General features: G+C 38.6%; 1 protein-coding gene across 1 annotated transcript in view; it reads left to right on the top strand.

Annotated features, from left to right (window-relative positions):
• The window catches only part of Vav3 (vav guanine nucleotide exchange factor 3), a 443,712-nt gene extending 425,515 nt beyond the window's left edge, over nucleotides 1–18,197 (top strand). Inside the window, exon 27 of the mRNA XM_087213208.1 lies at nucleotides 18,035–18,197. Coding sequence (XP_087069334.1) covers nucleotides 18,035–18,102 — 68 coding nt within the window. The 3' untranslated portion in view covers nucleotides 18,103–18,197. The remainder of the gene's footprint in view (nucleotides 1–18,034) is intronic.
• The last annotated feature ends 1,748 nt before the right edge of the window (nucleotides 18,198–19,945 follow it).

Raw genomic sequence — 19,945 nt, 5'->3', positions numbered from 1 at the left:
AGAGAGGGGGCGGGGCTAGAGTCTTATTTTCTCCCTTAAGAGAGCACTTCCAGTGACCTAAGACCTTCCATTAAGCCATACATGTTCAAGGTTCCTCCACCTCCTAACCATGATGTGCTGGGGAGGAAAATTTTAACACATAGGCCTTTAGGGGCAGTCCAAATCTAAAATATAGCAGTTTCCAAAGTAGTGATGTTGCCGTCAGAAGATATAGAAAATTTGCACTAAATTGGAAGTTAAGGCTGCCACCTGACCATTTGGATCGATCAAGCCACTGAACCAGCAGGGGGAAAAAAAAATTAACTGTACTGAAAAAAATGATCCTAATTATCAAGGAGAAATTAAGTTGCTATTATACAATGGGTCACAGAAGGGTATATCTAGCACTTATAAAGAGTTCCTCTGGGAATGTCTTAGTATTCCCATGATCTGTGATAAAATTAGGGACAGCTACAACAAGCCAAAAAGAGAATATTAATGTTTAAACCCTTCTCCAATGTTTGGAGGCCTCTACCCAGCCAAGATCTATGACTAGTTGAGAGCAAAATGAGCATAGGATACCAGATAAAGGAAGCTTAAAATACCAGCCAAAATGAAAAGATGAGCTGTAGAAATTAAGAATGTGGTGGTACCTTCATTATTGCTTTATATACATATATTTGGACAGTTTAGATAGATGATAGATAGATGCCAGGTTGATATTTAACCAATTTTCCTTCTGCTATTCTCCTACTAACATAAGATGTGCTCATCATGATTAACCTTACATTTCAGTAATTAAGTTATAGCATATCAAATTGGGAGTGTCAGCTACAAAAGAAATGAGTAGCAGAAAAAGATAGAAAAAAGAACATGAGATTTTGTGTATTTTCTTTGGGGGGGAAGATTGTGTATTTTCAAGTATTTTTATCATGCTAGGGTACAAGCATGATTTTGCTTTTTTTTTTTTAAGTTTTGGTACATGTTTGCAGTACATAATGATTACATTCACTGTAGGGAGTTGGTAAATGGACATAACACATTTCAATTCCCTTCCCCCATCCCTTTTTTTCCAGCATCAGAATCATTTATCTTAAAAGACCTTATAAAATTAATTACCATATATACAGATTGAAAACCAGACTAATAAGCCAAAGATCATATAAAACATGTAAGACTATTGTAAGTAAAGGTACACTTTTAGATATATTGTCTGGACTGGATTATAATTCAATAAATTCACAAATGCTTCTATTTGCAAACAATTCAGTTCACAAACAAAAGCATTTAGCAAAATTTTGCTTCTGTTCACAAAGTCCACATCAAGTGACAAACATGACCACAGCCATCTTCCCCACACAAACACCAATGCAGCCATCTTCCCCCAAATCATAAAACAAAAGAAGATCATAAACTGAACTACCACTGTACCATTTTTTGCTCTTTTTTTCCCTACTCTCTGTATGCTTTTATCTTCAGATATTAAATATACATAAATTAGAATGTATAACTATGAAGTTGACAAGGAATTAACTATATTGCATTGTGCTACATTGATTTGCTTAATCTAGGAAGTACTTATATACTCTCCAGAATCCTCTTCTCCATGTGGTTTCAGGTTAGAGCTAGCCAAGCAAACAACTTGCCTGGGATCTGGAAGACAGAAACAAAGCAGTGGACATTTCTCTAAGAAATCTCATGGTTGGATAAGCAGTGCTGAGCAGGTACCCAGGAGACCAGAGAGTTCCAGCCTTGCCTATCTTTTCTTTGTCTCTAGCTCTACTTCTTGCTTGTTGGCCCTAATGACCAACCACAATGCCAGACCTTGACACCTACTACAGAATGCTTGACTGACCACAGAGGTAGTAGTTACAAAGAGGCAACAGGTCTCTAGGCCTGTCCACTAGCTTCCTTTTGATGGTCTCAGTTCATTGGCTAAATCTGCTTGGCTTCCAAATATTCCTACCATCGCTTAGTACCTGCTCCAGTGTTTAGGCAAAGTGGTTAGTCACTTAGTTTGTGATCCTCTAGCACCTCTTTGCTATTGCTTTATTGCTATAATAAATCTCTGCTTCCCTGACTGACAAACTGAATTTCCATGAATAATTTTCACTATGTGTGACACCTCATAACCCTGGATATCCTTCTGTTCTCAAACTATCCCTATTTACTCTCATATGAGAAGGATCTAAAAGCATTTTGTTTTTTTCTTGAGACTAGTTACAAGGAGAAAGGTGAGGAATACATATTTTCTTTTTATACAAATTATAAGTTTAGATTTTTTATATTAAGTTTGGTAGACATTGGAAAAGAAGACAGATATCTAGTGTTTTACTGGACACCAGAGTTAGAAGTGACAAAGACCTATCTCAATACATTTAATATGATTATTATAAAAACTGAAAAGTAAAGCAAATATGCTTGCTAATAACACTAACTGTTCTTTATGCAATGTGTATTGTTTTAGTGATGTTTTGGTCTGTTCTTGAACATCAAATCCTCTTTTTCTTGTTATCTAACATTTTTCCCATAATACTTTTAGCCTCAGAGTACAGAAAATCTGTGTATGAAGTGCTAATTATCAATCCCTTGGGGTAGAACTGAAAAAGACATCACATTACGAACAGAATGAGTTATTTTATGAAAGGAAACATCTCTGAAAGACAGTTCAAGTATTTTTCAGGATTCTAAATAAATTCTTGGTTGGTCAAGTGCCATTTTTACTTGGAGTGTGGGTTATAGAGAATTGAGTCTTTTCCTGTGTATTTTTGGAATTATACTCATGCTGTTTGATAGAATATACACAAGCTACATAACTCAGGTCTCAACAAAAGACAGGGCACAAAGATAAAGGAGAGTTTAATGAGATTGTTCACAGTCCCCAGGGCAAGGTTAAGTGAAACCAGTGAGCTCCGATACAGCCTTGGGCTAGGAACAATGGAAAACAAGGAGCTAGCCCAATGGAGGAGAATGCTCGGGAGAGCTGTTGGGAGCTGTAAGAAAGGGCCTGAGGCCTGTCTCTGCCAACGTACACCCTAATGTGAGGGAACATTCAAATTCATTGAATTCCCTATTTCTAATCACCATATCCCATTGTTCCAACTCAATCCTAAACCAGAGGACAAGGGTCTTTCTTTGGTGTGTTTATAATGATCAGCCTCCTGGGGCCTGCAGCAGGCTGGGGAGGAATGCAGAGTGGTCTAGGGACAAACAGAGAATGTCCACCAGACCACTGCATATATCCTTCCTTCCATTAACATGTCTGAAAGGAAACTCTGCACTCAGTAAAGACACAGTCATTCAAAGTCTTTATTTACTGCATATCAGCGTTAGCAAAATAGTGTCTGTTCGGATAAAAACCAACTGGCTGAATGTTTCAATGTCTCTTTTGTACTTCTGTCTTTTTAAGAGTCACAAGGGCATAGATTTTGAACTCAGCCACAATGTCCCATGAATCAAAACTTACTAGAGTTCGCTGGAAAGAATTTGAGATAGTCTTGCCAAATTTTAGTAATTTTATTGTCATTTAGGAAAATTAACCGAGGACCACAAAAACTTCCATGTTTCCTTCACAGCGACTGCTGATCTTAAGTGAATTCAATTGGATATCATCTCTTCCTCATTCAACTTTGGAGTTTTCACTGAATATCACAGTATTCCAAATATCAAATGATTCTAATAAGCAAAATAATTCAAGCCATTTTAATCAGAGAAATGACATTCAGTAATCACGAGAGAGCTACACGGACTGACTTGTGATGAGAATTAACAAGATTTCCCTCTGGCAGTGGGGCATGCTGCAGCTAGGCCATGTCTCCCTGCCCATCTGCTGGTAATAACAGGCGGGGGTTTCCCATGGCTGAGAGCAAGATTCTTGGATTCTGTCTGTTACTGGAAATGGTAGGCCACTGCTCTACCACTAAACCTCTGAGGTAATTTATTTGTCCCTAATGAAACTTCTTGGTTGCTGTCCTCTATAGCAAGCTTTAGTGCCTTTTAACCATTTAATCTTTTTTTACTCCATGGGGCTGAATAAGATTGTTAGATGCAGGGCCAGCATTGTCTTCATCTTCACAACTTTATTGGATGAATGATTGTATTAGCTGAGTCCTGAGAAAAAGCAACTATTTCTCAAAATTTTTACCAAGACTTTTCCACTGCAGGAGAAAGTAAACTTCTACTTCTAGGAGCTGAGGAAGCATGGGAAGAAGATAGATGCATCCCATTGTAAACAGGAAATCCCTTTGTATCTCATGTCTCATCCAGGCAATTACAGTGTTTAGTAAATCTGAAAGAACTGCAAGGAGGTATTTTTTGTGTGGCTTCAACATACCCTCATGGAATATTTATTTGAGAATCACAGGTTTTTACCTATCAAATTAACAAAAGTTAAATACATACATACATAAATACAATCACAGGTCCACAATTCCCGGGACTATGGGGGTACTGACTGTGGAAAACAAACTTTCTAGAAGAAAATTTATCAAGGCCAGTGAAATATTCCTAGGCTTAGACCCTGAAATTCAACATTAGGAAATTATTCTAGGAACATATTCATGGACGTACAAAAGGATAGAGCCATAAAAATGGTTGTTATAAAAGTGAAAAGTTGGAAAGCACATAAATGTCTGGTGGTGGTGAAATTGTTGAATAAATTATACCATATCCAAACATGGGTTATTGTACTAGGTATTTGTTGGCTGTTTACCCAGTGCTCATTGTTTCCTTTTACCTTCCTAACAGTATCTAGACTTTGTTAGAGCATTCTCCCTGCCACTCCCACCCATTTGTAGTTGGTCCTCCATATTAGCAGGCACTGCATCCATGGATTACCTAAATATGTATCAAAAATAAATATGTAGGAAAAAGATGCCTGTGCTGAACATGTACAGTACATTTTTCTTCTTATTCCCGAAATAATGCAGGATAACAACTATTTATATAGCATTTACACTGCATTATGTATTATAAGTATCTAGAGGTGATTTAAAGTATGTGAGAGTATCTGTATAGGCTATATGCAATGTTCCATCATCTCATGCAAGAGACATGAGGATCTCAAGATTTGGGGTATCTGTGACAGAACTAGAATCAATCTCCTGTGGTTACAAAGGGCCAACAATATTTCAGTTGATGAGCATGCCCTCTTTTTAAGCAATGAGCCTTAATAGGTTTAAGCCAATTGGGAAAGGTTCTGTTTCCTCCACTGCAGCTGTTGGCTCAGTTAGTCAGGCCCAAACCAATCAGCACAAGTATTTGTCTCTAGCACTTCCAACTAGGATTGACTCTCTCTACCTTTGCTTTTACCCTCTTTTGATTCAGGAGACTAAAAACTAAACAGTGCATATTCAAATCTCTGTGAGCCCAGGTTTCTCCCATTAAATTCTCCCAGTTGGATGTGCTCTTGTAAGATTTGGAAGCTGGCAGGAAGAAGGACCCATTTCTCAGTGATGGCAGGGACAGACCTGAGTGCTGGCAGCACCAGCATCTCAGAATCTGTTTTCTCCTCTGTAAAACAGAGGTGACATCTGGTACCTTGCATAGGAACATGGTATATGCCTTTAGAACCTCTTTTCCAGTACTTTCTATCTGGACATTGTGATGGCTGTGTCACTCACCTCAGTGGTCTGAGAATCTTGGATTTCAGATGACTGTTTTTGTCATGACTTTTGCCCAAAATCAAGACTCTGGTTAAGAAACCGAGAGCAAAGTACATCTTGGCATTCAATTCCCACCCCATGTTTTCCACACCATGCCTGTGGCTTCTTTATGAACACAGCTTGACAAAATTCCAGACAATAGAGATTCAATTTTCACACAAGAGAAACTGAATAGGGGCTCAGGGACTGGAGAGCTATTCTTGGTTCTAATGCTCTCTAACTGTGACCATGGGTAAATAAATTCACCCCTCAGGACCCCTATTAGCTCATCAGAAGAAAAGTTCAGAACAGATGTTCTCAAAAGGCCCTTCCAATTTTAGCAGCTCCATGTATGAGGGAGACAAAATCATTAGAAGTTTTTATGCAAACTTGACCTTTATGCAACCCAAGGTCAGTCCTGAAATGTCTTCATTTCACATACATCTTTTAAAACATGCCCTTTAATAAATTTTCTCCAGAGTACAAAATATAAAAAAATAACAATTAAAGTGTACTGCTCAAAATAGCAAGATCCAGGGCATATTATAAATTGACCTCTACAAAAATTGCTGCTGATGTTTTATCTTATTTGACTGACAAATGGGCAATCTCATATGACTGAACCTAATAAAACATTAAAATGCAGATTAAAAAGAAACTGATACAGTAATTTCATGTATTTCTCCAACTTTTACACATCGATGCCAAAAATCTTTTAAAATATTTTTCTTTCAGGGGGGTGAATGTGGTGAGAGAGAGAAGCTATTATATTTCATTTTCTATAAAAGACAGTAAGATATCCGAATTCCTTCTTTGTCCTCTAGACAGAAAGCCTTCCTAGTTCATCTCTCTTGTATAGCAGATTCTAACATGTGTCCAACCCAATCTCTATGATATCCTGTTTTGCCACGGGTGTTCTGAGAATCCTCATGGTAGAAATCATTTCAACCTTCTGGCACGGTGGAAGTTTGTGTCCTTGAATCATTCTAGTTCCGTTGTTTGGCAGATTAGGCACATAGCACCCATGTCTATGTCAAAGATGTTGGTAATGCAGCAGTACCTTAGTTTATCAACCTAATCTGTTTTGCGATTTGGGGGAAACGCTTCATTTGTGTTTGTGTGGGGAAGATGGCTGTGGTTGTGATTGTCATGCGATGCAGTCTGTGAACAGAAGCAAAATTTTGCCAAACACTTTTGTTTGTGAACCAAATTGTTTGCAAACAGAAGCATTCGTGAACTAAGGTCTTACTGTATTAAAATGGCAAACACTGTATCATATTTTTATGTGCTAGATACCATTTGAAATGCTTTGTGCGTATTAAATCACTTAATCTGCACTCTCCTGTGGAGGTTGTGCTATTGTGACTAACTTTTTAGATGAAGGCACTGAGGCACATAAATTTTTCTTTACTTTCCCAAGATGACAGAGCTAGCAAGTGGTCCCTATGGGACCCAGCTCTGCTGTAATCTCATGCTCTGCTGCCACCTACAATCAGAGACAAGTTTACAAATGAATAAGCTAACTATTCATTTACAATACTTACCTGTCTTAAAGCAGCTTGAAAATCCCCACACTGCCTTTTCTATCTGTGTGGAGCCAGTCCCACAGGCAGGTCAGAATTTGCAGGTTGGGGGCGGGGGTAAGTATAGTTTCTATAAATAATTTTCCCCCTGGAGATTCTGATGAATACATTTAGGGATATTCCTCTTTGAGCTTCTGTCATATATATTGATGGGGTAAAATCTACTTGAACTAATATCATTACTTTTTAAGATTTAGGTGGACAAGAGAGTATCATGTCACTTAGTAAATTTATTATTAAAATTAATTCATCTATTATTATATATCAACAGATCCAAATGAATTTACTTATGTATCTGCTTTAGATGAAAGAACTTTTAAACAATAAACCTACAGTGATGTTATATTGTTTCCAAAGCTCCCTTCAAGGAGTTGTATTTCCATTTCTTTGATGCTGAGGCTGCTTCTGAAGGGTTTGGTAATCTTGGTGACTGGTCTTCTGAGCTGATTTACAAAGAGCCCAGGCTGGTTATTGATGGATATTCCTTGTCCTTACAATAAAGAAATGCTATTCCTTTAATCATGTATGATAGCAGTAGGTGAGGCACTGTCCAGAACTACCCAGGAACTCAGCTGTAACACTTGAGCTGTGGGGACCTTCAAGAGGGTACAACTCATCATAAATTGAGACATTAAAATTTTAATCGCCCTAGGGTCTGTCACAGAAACCTGCAGGTGGATGATGGACTATCTGTAGAGCTTGGCTGTTTTCCTTGGATGCATTTCTGAGTCTGAGAAATTTGCATACCCTTTTCCTTACCAAGTGAGTTGTTTTAAGATGAGAAAATGCACTCATCCATTTAGCATTGTAGAGTTAAGGTAAAACTTTTGTCTTTCTTCAGCTTGAGGTTTTGTAATTTTTCCCTTTTTACTTATAAGATGAATATGCACCCTGTTTACCCAAATAAATTATCTTAAGACTTTCTGGGCTTGGGTTTTCCACCATTAGGTCAACAATAATTTTACTACTCTGGGAAAGTCTGAAAAAATATTATTTGATGAAGTCCTTGGTGGCCCAGGCACAATTATTTGAAAGCATGCCATGGTTATTTCTTTGCCTTCTTCACACAGACTTGAGTCCTTTTCACAGCTCCATCTGGAGCCCTTGGCTCAGTGCTACAGAAGGACAGATTCCTAGCAGATGGTTTATCAGAGGACCTGGCACATGATTTGGCCGAGAAAACCTCATCTAATACCTCTGAGTTTGGGAAGCTTTAGAGGGAAGTGTAGCTCCAAACCTTCTGCACGACCAGGAATGTTTTGCTTATTAGATTTTTTTAAAAAGATGCTCCTAGTAAATATCTGACAGCAGTAGTTCTGAAGATCTGGCTCCACAGACTGCTCCAAACTAATGTATCCCCTTAGACCAGTTTTATGACATCTATGAAGTTTGGGATAGGGCCAGAGCCTTGGGCTTGAAAGGAATGAAACTAATCCTAAAAGATATCAGGGATTTTGACAGGTGATATCTTAATTTAAAAAATGCAGCTCTGATTATACTATACATATATCTTGTATGTAGCACACTGCTTAAAATTAATATAATTTAACCCAGTCCTTCTACAATCTTTTCCATTTCAGTTCATGGCAACTCCACTTTTCCATTTTCACAGGCCAAAGATCATTAGAATCTTTTCTGATTCCTCTTTCTCCAAGATGAAACCTTCAGTCTATCAGTTCATCTTGTCATCTCTCCCTTCAAAATTTTTTCTCCTTTAGCCCCTCTGTTACCACCCTAGCTGGGACCACTATTTTCTTTTTTTATTAAATTCTTTTATTGATACATTGTAGGTATACAACACAATTACATTTCTCATTGGGAATTGTACCTTTACATAATGCATCTTGGTTCTTATTTTTTCCCCATTCCTAGCCCTCCCTTCACCCCCTCCACCCTTCCCTATTTACAAAGACTTTATTTCCATTTTTTCCATTTCTCAGCATTTTTCCTTTCCCTTCTTTCCTTTCCCCTGCCCCTCCCACTAGCCTACCCCTTTGGACTTTTTCTTCCTATTTTACATTATCGATTATTCATTCTAATCATTGGTACATTTTAGGTATACAATATAATGACATTCATCATTGGAAATTTGCACCTTTCCATAGTCTCTCTTGGTTCTTGTTTTTCACCCTTGCCCAGCCCTCCATTCAGCCCCTCCAGTCCTCCCTGTTTACAAAGATTGTGTTCCTATTTTTCCATTTTCTCATATTAATCCCATTCCCTTCTATCCTTTTCCCTAGCCCTCCCACTTCCTTCCCCTTTACCCCTTTTCTTCCTATTTCACATGACCTATTATACATTTAGTCCTTATTTACACTTTCAGTTTCTCACACCAGAGAAACTATTCCGTATTTACACATGTGTGTCCTATTTATTTCACTTAAGAGTATTGCCTCAATGTGCATCCATTTAGCTATAAATGTCTCTAATTTCTCATGTTTTATGGCTGAATAGTACTCCATTTTATAAAAAACCCACATTTTCTTTATCCAGTCTCCAGTTGATGGGCATTTGGGCTGTTTCCAAGTTTTAGCTATTACAAACTGTGCTGCTATGAACATGGGCGCACATATATCACTGTGGTATGATTCTTTTAATTCTTTGGGGAAGATCCCCAGCAGTGGAATAGCAGGGTCAAATGGGACTTCCAGTCCTAGTTCTTTGAGGTGTCTCCATACTGATTTCCACAGTGGTTGCACCAGTCTACACTCCCACCAGCAGTGGAGCAGGGTTCCTCTTTCCCCACAGCCCCACCAGCATTTGTTATTGGTTGATTTCATGATAGCAGCCATTCTTTCTGGAGTGAAGTGGAATCTCAGTGTTGTTTTCATTTGCATCTATCAAATGACCAGTGATGTTGAACATTTTTTCATGTATTTATTTGCTATTTCTACTTCTTTGTCTGAGAAATGTCTGTTCATTTCAGATGCCCATTTGTGGATTGGGTCTTTAAATTTAAGAGGTCTGATCTTTTTAAGTTCTTTATAGATTCGAGATAGTAGACCTTTGTCTGAGGAAGAGCAGGTGAAGATTTTTTCCCACATTGTGGGTTGTCTCTTCACACTGCTGGTGGTTTCTCTTGCTGTGCAGAAGCCTTTTAATAAGAAGAGCTCCTACTTGTTGATTGTTTGTGCTAGTTCACGGGCAACTGAGGTTTTGTTCATAAAATCTTTTCCTACACCAATGTCTTCAAGGGTTCTACCTAACCTCTGTTCCACCTGGTTCAGAGTTTCTATTTTAATATTGAGATCTTTAATCCATTTTGATTTTAGTTTAGTGGGTGGTGAGAGATATAGGTCTAGTTTTAATCTTTGGCAAGTTGAAGCCCAATTTTTCCAGCACCATTTATTAAAGAGGCTATCTTTCCTCTGGTGAGGATGTTTGGCTCCTTTATCGAAGATGAGATGGCTGAGTGTGTCTGGCATTGTTTCTGAATCTTCTAATCTCTTCCACTGGTCCTCAGGCCTGTTTCTTTGCCAGTCCCATGCTGTTTTTATCACAGTAGCTTTGTAGTAGAGTTGCAGGTTGGGGATTGTGATATCCCCTGCCATGTCTCTGTTACCTAGAATTGTTTTTGCTATTCTGGGTCTCTTCTTGCTCCAAATGAATTTTTGGATTGTTTTCTCAAGGTCCATGAAGTATGCTGCTGGGATCTCAATTGGAATTGCATTAAATCTATATAGCAGTTTTGGCAGTATGGCCATTTTCACTAGATTAATCCTTCTTATCCAGGAGCAGGGGATGTCTGTCCATTTTCTGATATCATCTTCAGTCTCTCTTTTCAGAGTGCCATAGTTTTCAGAGAAGAGGTCTTTGATTTCTTTCATTAGGTTGATTCCTAGGTATTTCATTTTTTTGGATGCTATTGTGAAAGGAATTATTTGCCCTATTTCTCTCTCAGTGAATCTGTCATTGATATAGAGGAAAGCTATTGATTTTTGTGTGTTGACCTTGTAACTAGCTACTTGACTGAATTTGGTTATTAAGTCTAGAAGACTTTTGGTGGAGTTCTTGGGGTCTTCTATATAGAGTATCATGTCATCTGCAAATAATGACAATTTGACTTCTTCATTACCTATCTTTATTCCTTTTATTTCTTTCTCTTGTCTAATTGCCGTGGCTAATGTTTCCAGAACTATATTGAACAAGAGTGATGATAGTGGCCATCCTTGTGTTGTTCCTGATTTTAGTGTGAAGGATTTCAGTTTTTGACCATTTAGTATGATATTGGCTGTTGGTTTTTCATAAATGGCTTCTATCAGTTTGAGGTAGAGACCATCTATTCCATTTTTTTGTAGGGTTTTTATCATGAATGCATGTTGGATTTTGTCAAATGCTTTTTCTGCATCTATGGAGATAATCATATTGTTTTTGTCCTTGGCTCTATTGATACAGTGTATTACATTGATTGGTTTGCATATATTGAACCATCCCTGCATCCCTGGGATGAATCCCACTTGATCAGGGTGTATGATCTTCTTGATGATCTTCTGCATTCTGTTTGCCAGTATCTTATTAAGGTTTTTTGCATCTATGTTCATTAGTGAGATTGGCCTATAGTTCTCTTTTTCAGTTGGGTCTTTCTCTGCTTTGGGGATCAAGGTGATGCTTGCTTCCAGGAATGAATTTGGGAGTATTGTTTCCCTTTCAATTTCATTGAAGAGTTTAAAAAGTAGTGGCAGCAGTTCCTCTCTAAATGTCTTGTAGAATTCAGCAGCGAAGCCATCAGGGCCCAGGCTTTTCTTCGTTGATAAGTTTTTAATTACATTTTCAATTTCATTGGTTGATATTGGGTTCAGAATTTTTAGGTCTTCTTTGTTCAACTTTGGTAATTCATATGTATCTAGGAATCTGTCCATTTCTTCTGTGTTGTTTATCTCATTGGGATATAGGTTCTGGAAGTAGGTATTGATGATCCTCTGGATTTCTGCTGTGTCTGTTGTAATTTCACCCTTTTCATTCCTAATTGCATGGATTTGGGCCTTTTCTTTCCTTTTTCTGACAAGGTTGGCTAAGGGTTTGTCAATTTTGTTGATTCTTTTGAAAAACCAACTCTTGGCTTCATTGATTTTTTGTATCATTCTCTTAGTCTCCATTGCATTGATTTCTCCTCTGATCTTTATAATTTCCTCCCTTGTATGAGCTTTGGGGTTGTCCTGCTCTTCTTTTTCTAGAATCTTGAGGTTCAGCATCAGGTTGTTTAATTGGGCTCCATTTGTTTTCCTAATATGCGTATTCACTGCTATGAATTTCCCTCCTAAGACTGCTTTCATTGTGTCCCACAGATTCCGATATGTTTTATTGTCATTATCATTTAATTGAAGGAACTGTCTGTTTTCTTCTTTAATTTCCTCTGTGACCCATTGGTTATTCAGAAGTGTGTTGTTCAATTTCCACATGTTTATGAAATTTTTTGAGTTTCTTTTGCTATGGATCTCCAATTTCATCGCACTATGGTCTGATAATATACAGGGGACAACTTCAATTCCTTTGCACTTACTTAAACACGTTCTATGTGTGAGTATGTGGTCTATTTTGGAGAATGACCCATGTGGAGCTGAGAAGAATGTGTATTCTGATTTTGTGGGATGGAATACTCTGTAAACATCTGTTAAGTTCATTTGTTCAAGAGTTCAATTGAGTTCTTATATTTCATTACTTATTTTTAGTCTAGTTGATCTACCTATTTGTGACAGTGGGGTGTTGAGGTCCCCTACTACAATTGTATTAGTGCATATATGACTTTTCATGTCCGTTAGTATTTGTTTTATATAGTTGGACACACTAGTGTTTGGTGCATAGATATTTATGATTGTCATCTCTTCCTCTTGGATTCTTCCCTTTACAAGGATGTAGTGTCCTTCTTCGTTTCTCTTAATCAGTGTTGGTTTGAAATCTACTTGATCTGCAAAGAGGATAGCTCCTCCTGCTTTTTTTCAGGTTCCTTTCACATGGAATATTGTTTTCCACCCTTTAACTTTCAGTCTATGAGTTTCCTTTTGAATGAAGTGTGTTTCTTGTATGCAGCATATTGTTGGATTTTGCTTCTTGACCCATTGTGCCAGTCTATTTCTTTTGATTGGTGAATTGAGACCATTAACATTGATGGTTATAACTGAAATGTATTGACTTGTCATTGCCATGACTTTTTCTTTTTGTTGGGTTCTCTCCCTTTACCTTTAATTTCTTGTCATGCCAGATGGGTTCATTCTGCTTTGCTTCCTGGGGTTGTGATCTTCAATGTCTGTTCCTAGGATATTGTGTAAAATTCTTTGGAGTGCTGGTTTGGTATTCACGAAGTTCCTAAGGTGCTCTTTGTCATGAAAGTATCTTATTTCTCCATCCATTTTGAAAGACAGTTTTGCAGGGTACATCAATCTGGGTTGGAGGCTGTTTGTTTTTAGGGCTTGGAATATGTCACTCCAAACTCTTCTTGCCTTGATGGTTTGTGTTGAGAAGTCTGCTGTGATTCTGATGGGCTTTCCTTTGTATGTGATATGTTTCTTTTCTGTGACTGCTTGTAGAACTTTGTTCTTCTGTTGAGTTTCTGGAATCTTAACAATTATATGCCTATGTGTAGATTTTTTTTGATCAAGGCTATTTGGAGTCCTATATGCCTCACTTATCTGTATGTCAAGCTCCTTTCCCCTCCTTGGGAAGTTTTCTGCCATTATTTCTGTGAAGAGATTTTTTTATGTCATCTCCACTCTCTCCTGTTTCTTCATTGAGTCCAATCAGTCTTATGTTATTCTTCTTTGCATCATCTAGCAGCTGCTGGATTGATTTCTCATGTTCCCTTATAATTTTGAAGCAATTTTTCTTTTCCTGGTCACTAATTGCAGTCTTATCTTCTATATCTGAAATTCTGTCCTCACATTGGCTCATTCTGCTGTGTAGACTTTCAATGGAGTTTTTCATGTCCTGAAAATCTATTTGCATTTGTTTTGTGGATTCCATTTGTTTCCTATGTTGAGATTCCATCATGTTCCTGAGCTCCTCTCTAGATTTATTAATCATGTCTTGCACTAGGGGTACAATTTCTCCTGTTATCTGAGAAATTATTTCTGATTTCATTTTTTCCAGATCCCCTTTTGTTGTCAGTTCAGTGGGTCCAGGTGGTTGAGTATCAGAGTGTTCCATCTCATTTCCCTTTGGGGTTGCTGTAGGTGATCTGGAAGTCTGGTTTTGAGACTTATTTATGTGTTTTCTCATTTGGACTGGGGCGGAGGGCTGTTAGCGCCTGTGCGGATTACCTCCTCTGATCTGGGAGAGGTGGGACAGGGGCCGGGAGCAGCGATAGGGATGGTGACCCAAAAGCCCTTTCCTGTGGGCTGGGAGCAGCGGGAGGTATGGTGGCTGGGAAGCCCCTTCCTCTGGACCAGGAGCAATGGGATGGTGGCTCAGAAGCTCCTACCTCTGGGCCGGGAGCGAGGACCACTATTTTCTGTCACTAGGATTATGGTAGTGGCCTCTTATCTGGCACTTTGGTTTCTACCTTTTCTCCTGTTTAGTTTACTCTTAACAGAATTGTCTGAGTGAGACTACTGTCCCATGTCCCGCCTTGTTACTTCTCTGTTAAGGACACTCCAAATGGCTTCCATTGTACTTATTGTGTGAGGCTCACAGATCTTCAGTGTCCCTGGGAGGTGCAGCCCCTTGCATCTCTCTCACTGGCTCTTTCAACTTTAGCCACACTGGGCTCCTTTCTGGCCCATTACTTCTTGAGGCACCAAAGCATGAACCCATGTAGGACCTTGGAACTTGTTTCCTTCCTTGGAGCACTCTTCTCACTGATATCTACTTGGTATCTGTTCATCTTCCTTCTCCAGATCCTTTCTTAAGTGCTATGTTCCCTGAAAATCTCCTCTAAAATTTCAATATTCTCCCATCATATATCTTTAACTTTCCCACTTTTCTATACCATTTATCACCATCAAATATCACCAAAATATACTTAATATATCACCAAATATGCTTAATATTCCATATTAAACCAGGTTAAATATAGTATATGTAATTTCTATTATTAATTTTGTTTATTCTGTCTCTCTCTACCAGAATGTACATTCCTTAAGCTAGTGAGTTTTGCTCTTTTTAAAAAAATATTTTTGAAGTACTACTCAGCCTTAAAAAATGAGAAATTAGAGACATTTATAGCTAAATGGATGCACATTGAGGCGATATTCTTAAGTGAAATAAATAGGACACACATGTGTAAATACCAAATAGTTTCTCTAGTGTCAGAAACTGAAAGTATAAAGAAGGACTAAAAGGTATAACAGATAATGTGAAATAGGAAGAAAAGGGGCAAAGGGGAAGGAAAGTGGAGGTAGGGGAAAGGAAAGAAGGGGATGGAATTAATATGAGAAAGTGAAAAAAAGGAAACAAAGTCTTTGTAAATAAGGAGGGATGGAGGGGTTGAAGGGAGGGCAGGGGAAGGGGGAAAAATAAGAACCAAGAGAGATTATGTAAAGGTGAAAATTTCCAATGATGAATGTCATTATATTGTATACCTAAATTGTACCAATAAAATTAATTACAAAATATTATTTTGTGTCACCAGCACCAAGAATAAAGCTTGAGGTACAATAGGCACCTCAAAAATATCTTTTGAATAAATGAATCGTATTTCCCAAATATGTGTCAGGCAGTGTGTTAATCAGTGGACATACATTGGTGAACAAAATAAATAGATTCATGATCACATATTGGAGACCCCTGCAGTGAATCCTGATCTCCTGCTTGGTGCTATGGTGCATGGTGAGAAGAAAAACTTAGAGACACAATTAAAGGGAGAAATACAGGGATCCAGGATGACCAGTGCTTGATCAAGCAAAAGCCCTCACCAGCCAAAACCATCAGTATTTATTGGTGACTAAATCATTGTTAAGTCAGGGTGAGGGGACTACGTGTAGAGGCTATGTGTGGTTGCTACAGATATGTTGCTGATGCAGGCAAGGCTTGTAAGAGGAAAGACAAAGCATTCTTGTGTTAGGCTGGGAATGGTTTTGGATAAGAGTCACTCTGACTTTGGCTCTGTGTTATCTCATATGCTTTGGTCAGACTCAATTTTTAAAGGCAATTGTGGGGCTAACTCTACAGCTGGTGCTGCTTGCAGCCTGTTTTGGGCATAACCAATGAGGCAGTCCCCCACACTCATGGATTTTAAAAGGGGCAGAGAAAATGGTAATTTAATTATTAATTAATTACACATGGACATGAGAAAGAGTTGAAGTATTTGAGGAACTAAGCTAGAGAATGGAGTTTGAGAAATAGCATTCTAAGACAGAAGTCAAGCCCTGTTATGGTTTGAGGTGTTATTCTATTCGTGGGAAGCCATTAAAGATTTTAAGCAGGTGAGTGACATAGTCTGTGTGCATTTTGTGAACTCTCCTCCTGCCACAATGTGATAATGCATGGAAGAGGTCAAAAGTGGATGCAGTGAGAGGTGATAAAAGGTGTTTGCTGTAGTGCTAGTGAGAGAAGACAATTACAGACTTAGATAGTCTGTATTAGAGGAATGGTCATGAACCTAGAGCCAAATTGAATAAGAATTGGGTGGATTTAGTAGTCAGTGAGTTAAGAAGGGTCACCATTCTTAACTCCTTAACTACTAAAATTTAACTCCCTAACTACTAAACCCCACATTCCTCCTGGAACTTCTGCTGTGTGCCATTTTCTGAGGCACATTAATAGATTTTAGGATACAGGGTAGTGAGAGTGAGAATTGGAGAAGTTCATGAGTCCATTTCTAATGCACTGAGTGACATAAACACATGCACATTCCTGTGGTAACATCCCTACTTAGAAGCACATCTGAGCAGGAGGTATAGATCAAAGAGTCATTAATTTTCATCCAGATGGTGAGCTAAGGCATCAGTGTGGCTAGGATTACAAGAGAAGAGTGAGATGAATAAGAAAGGAAGTCTGGGACAGCAGATTGTCGAACTTTAGCATGCAGGGCTTGGTAGCATAGGAAATAAAGTATGTTATGGAGGCAGGAGAGAAACATCATGTCAAGGAAGGAAAGAGAAAGATAATTTTACAGAGGAGGTTATATTCTACCATACTAAATATCATTAAGAAATCAAGCAAGGTAGGGACTAAAAGTGAACATGGAAATTAGCAACGTAGAGGCCCCTGGCGAGTGTGGTTTCAAGGGAGTGTGCAAAGCACAGGAATGATAAGACTATGCTGAGAATTATAAGAAAAGTGAGCAAAAGAAACAGAGGGGAAATTCTCTCTAGAAATTTAACTCTGAAAAGGAGAAGTGCACACTATCAGAGAAAAAAGGGAGTCCAGACAACATCAATATTTTTAAGGTGAGTGAGACTTCAGTAAGAGAGAAGGTAGTGGTCGGAGAGTGAATGCACACACTTTGGGAGCCATACAAAAATCAGAAAGAAAGAATTAATGAAAAGAATCACCAAAGCTTAAGACCAAGTTTGAACTTGGCACATCTGAGGAACAGGAAGATCAATGTAATTGGAGCTTAATGGCAAAAGGGTGGAGGTGATCTTGGAGAATTAGGCTGCTCATAGAGTGTCTTGAGAGGATGGCAAACCGTCTGCATTTTATTTTAAATGTGGCTTTAAGTCAGGGATGGTTCCAGCCAGGGAGAATGTAGAAACTCATGCAAATGAAGGTGTTGCGTGGCCTAGATGAGGGGAACTATCTGTCTTTCTCAACCTCAGAACAAAGTTCATGGCCCCTTCTGATGCCCTCCACTGCCTCTTCATGATGTTCAGAGATTCTCTACAGCACAACTTTAGGAGGAGATGTAAGAGAGGAAATAAACTCTCTCTCTCTCTCTCTTTTTTTTTGTACCAGGGATTGAACTCAGGACCTTGAGCTTGAGAGGCAGGTGGGGTACTACTGTGCTACATCTCTGGCCCTAGAGAGGAAATGAACTGCATCACTGAGAAGGAAGAGGAGGGCAGTGATCCATAGCACACCATTCCTGAGATGTTGAAACACAGATCACAGAAGAATGTTTCTGGTGACATAAGTCACCTCTTATTTCTCTTCTTAGAGTCTCTAAATGTGTCTGTCTCTCTGACAATGAAAATCAAAGCCCAGTGTAAACCAACCCCTCTTCAATCTCCCTCCTCCTACTTCTCCCTTCCAGTCACACTTGCAGGTAAGTTCCTGCTGTCAAGACATTAAACCTGCAGTTCTCTCCTTTGAATGCTTTTCCCTTATGTGCACTATGATATGCTCCCTCATTTTACAAAGTTCCTTATTTAAATATTGTCTTTTTAGTGAGGCCTTCTCTAAATGTCATATCTAAATTTTCATTACTTTCAACATGTAATAGCAGTTAGTTACTATATACCATTAGTACATATTTTACTTAATCCTGTTTATTATCAGGTCCTCCACTGAAATTTGTATCCCTGAGGGAAGATTGTCTGGTCTGGTTTGTGTGCTGGTGAAGCCATAACACTTAAACCAGCCAAGTGACATTTAATTGTGTTTGAACATGTGAAGGAGACAATGATAAGGCTGACTTTTTAATAACTGCTGAATGAATGAATGAATTGGTGTTTGGTGGGAAAAAGGACACCTCTTCCATTTTAACAGGATGGGAGTGAGAAAGATGAATACTTGAAGATCTGGGACAATTGTATGGGGCTGTTCCTATCTGATGGTTTCCAATTTCTTTGTGAAGTGGAAAATGAAGGTAGGAGTGTGGGTAGGAGGTAAGAGGTGAGAAGTGTACAGGGAGAAGCTGAGCTGTGCTGTGGGTATTGAGGAGGAAAGAAGAGTAAGCTGCCTGCAGAAAAAGCACTGTTAGTAGGCAGTGCTGAGGACAATGCTGAGTCAAGTGCTACGATAAAGGCAGGCTTCTGTTTGTGCTGGAAAATGTCTTCAAATGGTAATCAGCAGGCCAGATGCAGGCACTGGGAAGATAGATAGAGCTTTCCAGTTGGTGTGATTGATGACTGGATAACTGACTGGCGGCTATGAGGAAGAGAGTAGTTAAAAAGTGGATCACTGAGTCTGAGCTGGATTGGTAGGAGGTGAACACAAAAGGAGAAGGGTGAACAAGGGGCTGGAGGAACAGTCCGTTGACCAAGTCATGACTGACACTCACCTGTAGGGCAAAGCTTTGTCAGCTGATTTTACCAGAAATGGTTGTTCTTTTTTTTTTTTCCCCCATTAAGTTTATGGGTACATTTTAGGTATACAATACAGTTACATTCATCATTGGGATCGTGTACCATTACATGAGTATCTTGGTTCTTATTTTTCCCCCACTCCCCTGCCCTCCCTTCACCCCCTCCACCCTTCCCTATTTACAAAGACTTTGTTTCCATGTTTTTCCTTTTCTTGTATTTTTTCTTTTCCCTTCTTTCCCTTCCCCTACCCCTCCCACTTCCTCTACTACTTTAGACTTTTTCTTCCTATTTCACAATATCAGTTATACATTTTGATCCTTATTTACACTTTCAGTTTTTCACACCAGAGAAATTATTAGGTATTTACACATGTGGGCCCTTTTTTATTTCACTTAAGGGTATAGCCTCAATGTACATCCACTTACCTATAAATGTCTCTAGTTTCTCATTCTTTATGGCTGAGTAGTACATTTTATAAAAAAAAAAAACAACCCACATCTTCTTTATCCAGTCTCCAGTTGATGGGCAATTGGGCTGTTTCCAAGTTTTAGCTATTACAAACTTTGCTGTGGGTGAGCATATATCACTGTGGTATGATTTTTAAAATTCTTTTGGGAAG

Source organism: Heterocephalus glaber, unplaced genomic scaffold (assembly GCF_053883595.1).
Source record: "Heterocephalus glaber isolate CG9 unplaced genomic scaffold, H.glaber_assembly_v1.0 deba00001442, whole genome shotgun sequence".
Classification (NCBI taxonomy): Eukaryota; Metazoa; Chordata; class Mammalia; order Rodentia; family Bathyergidae; genus Heterocephalus; species Heterocephalus glaber.
The sequence above is the reverse complement of the archived record's forward strand: the minus strand, read 5'-3'. Positions and strand labels throughout refer to the sequence as shown.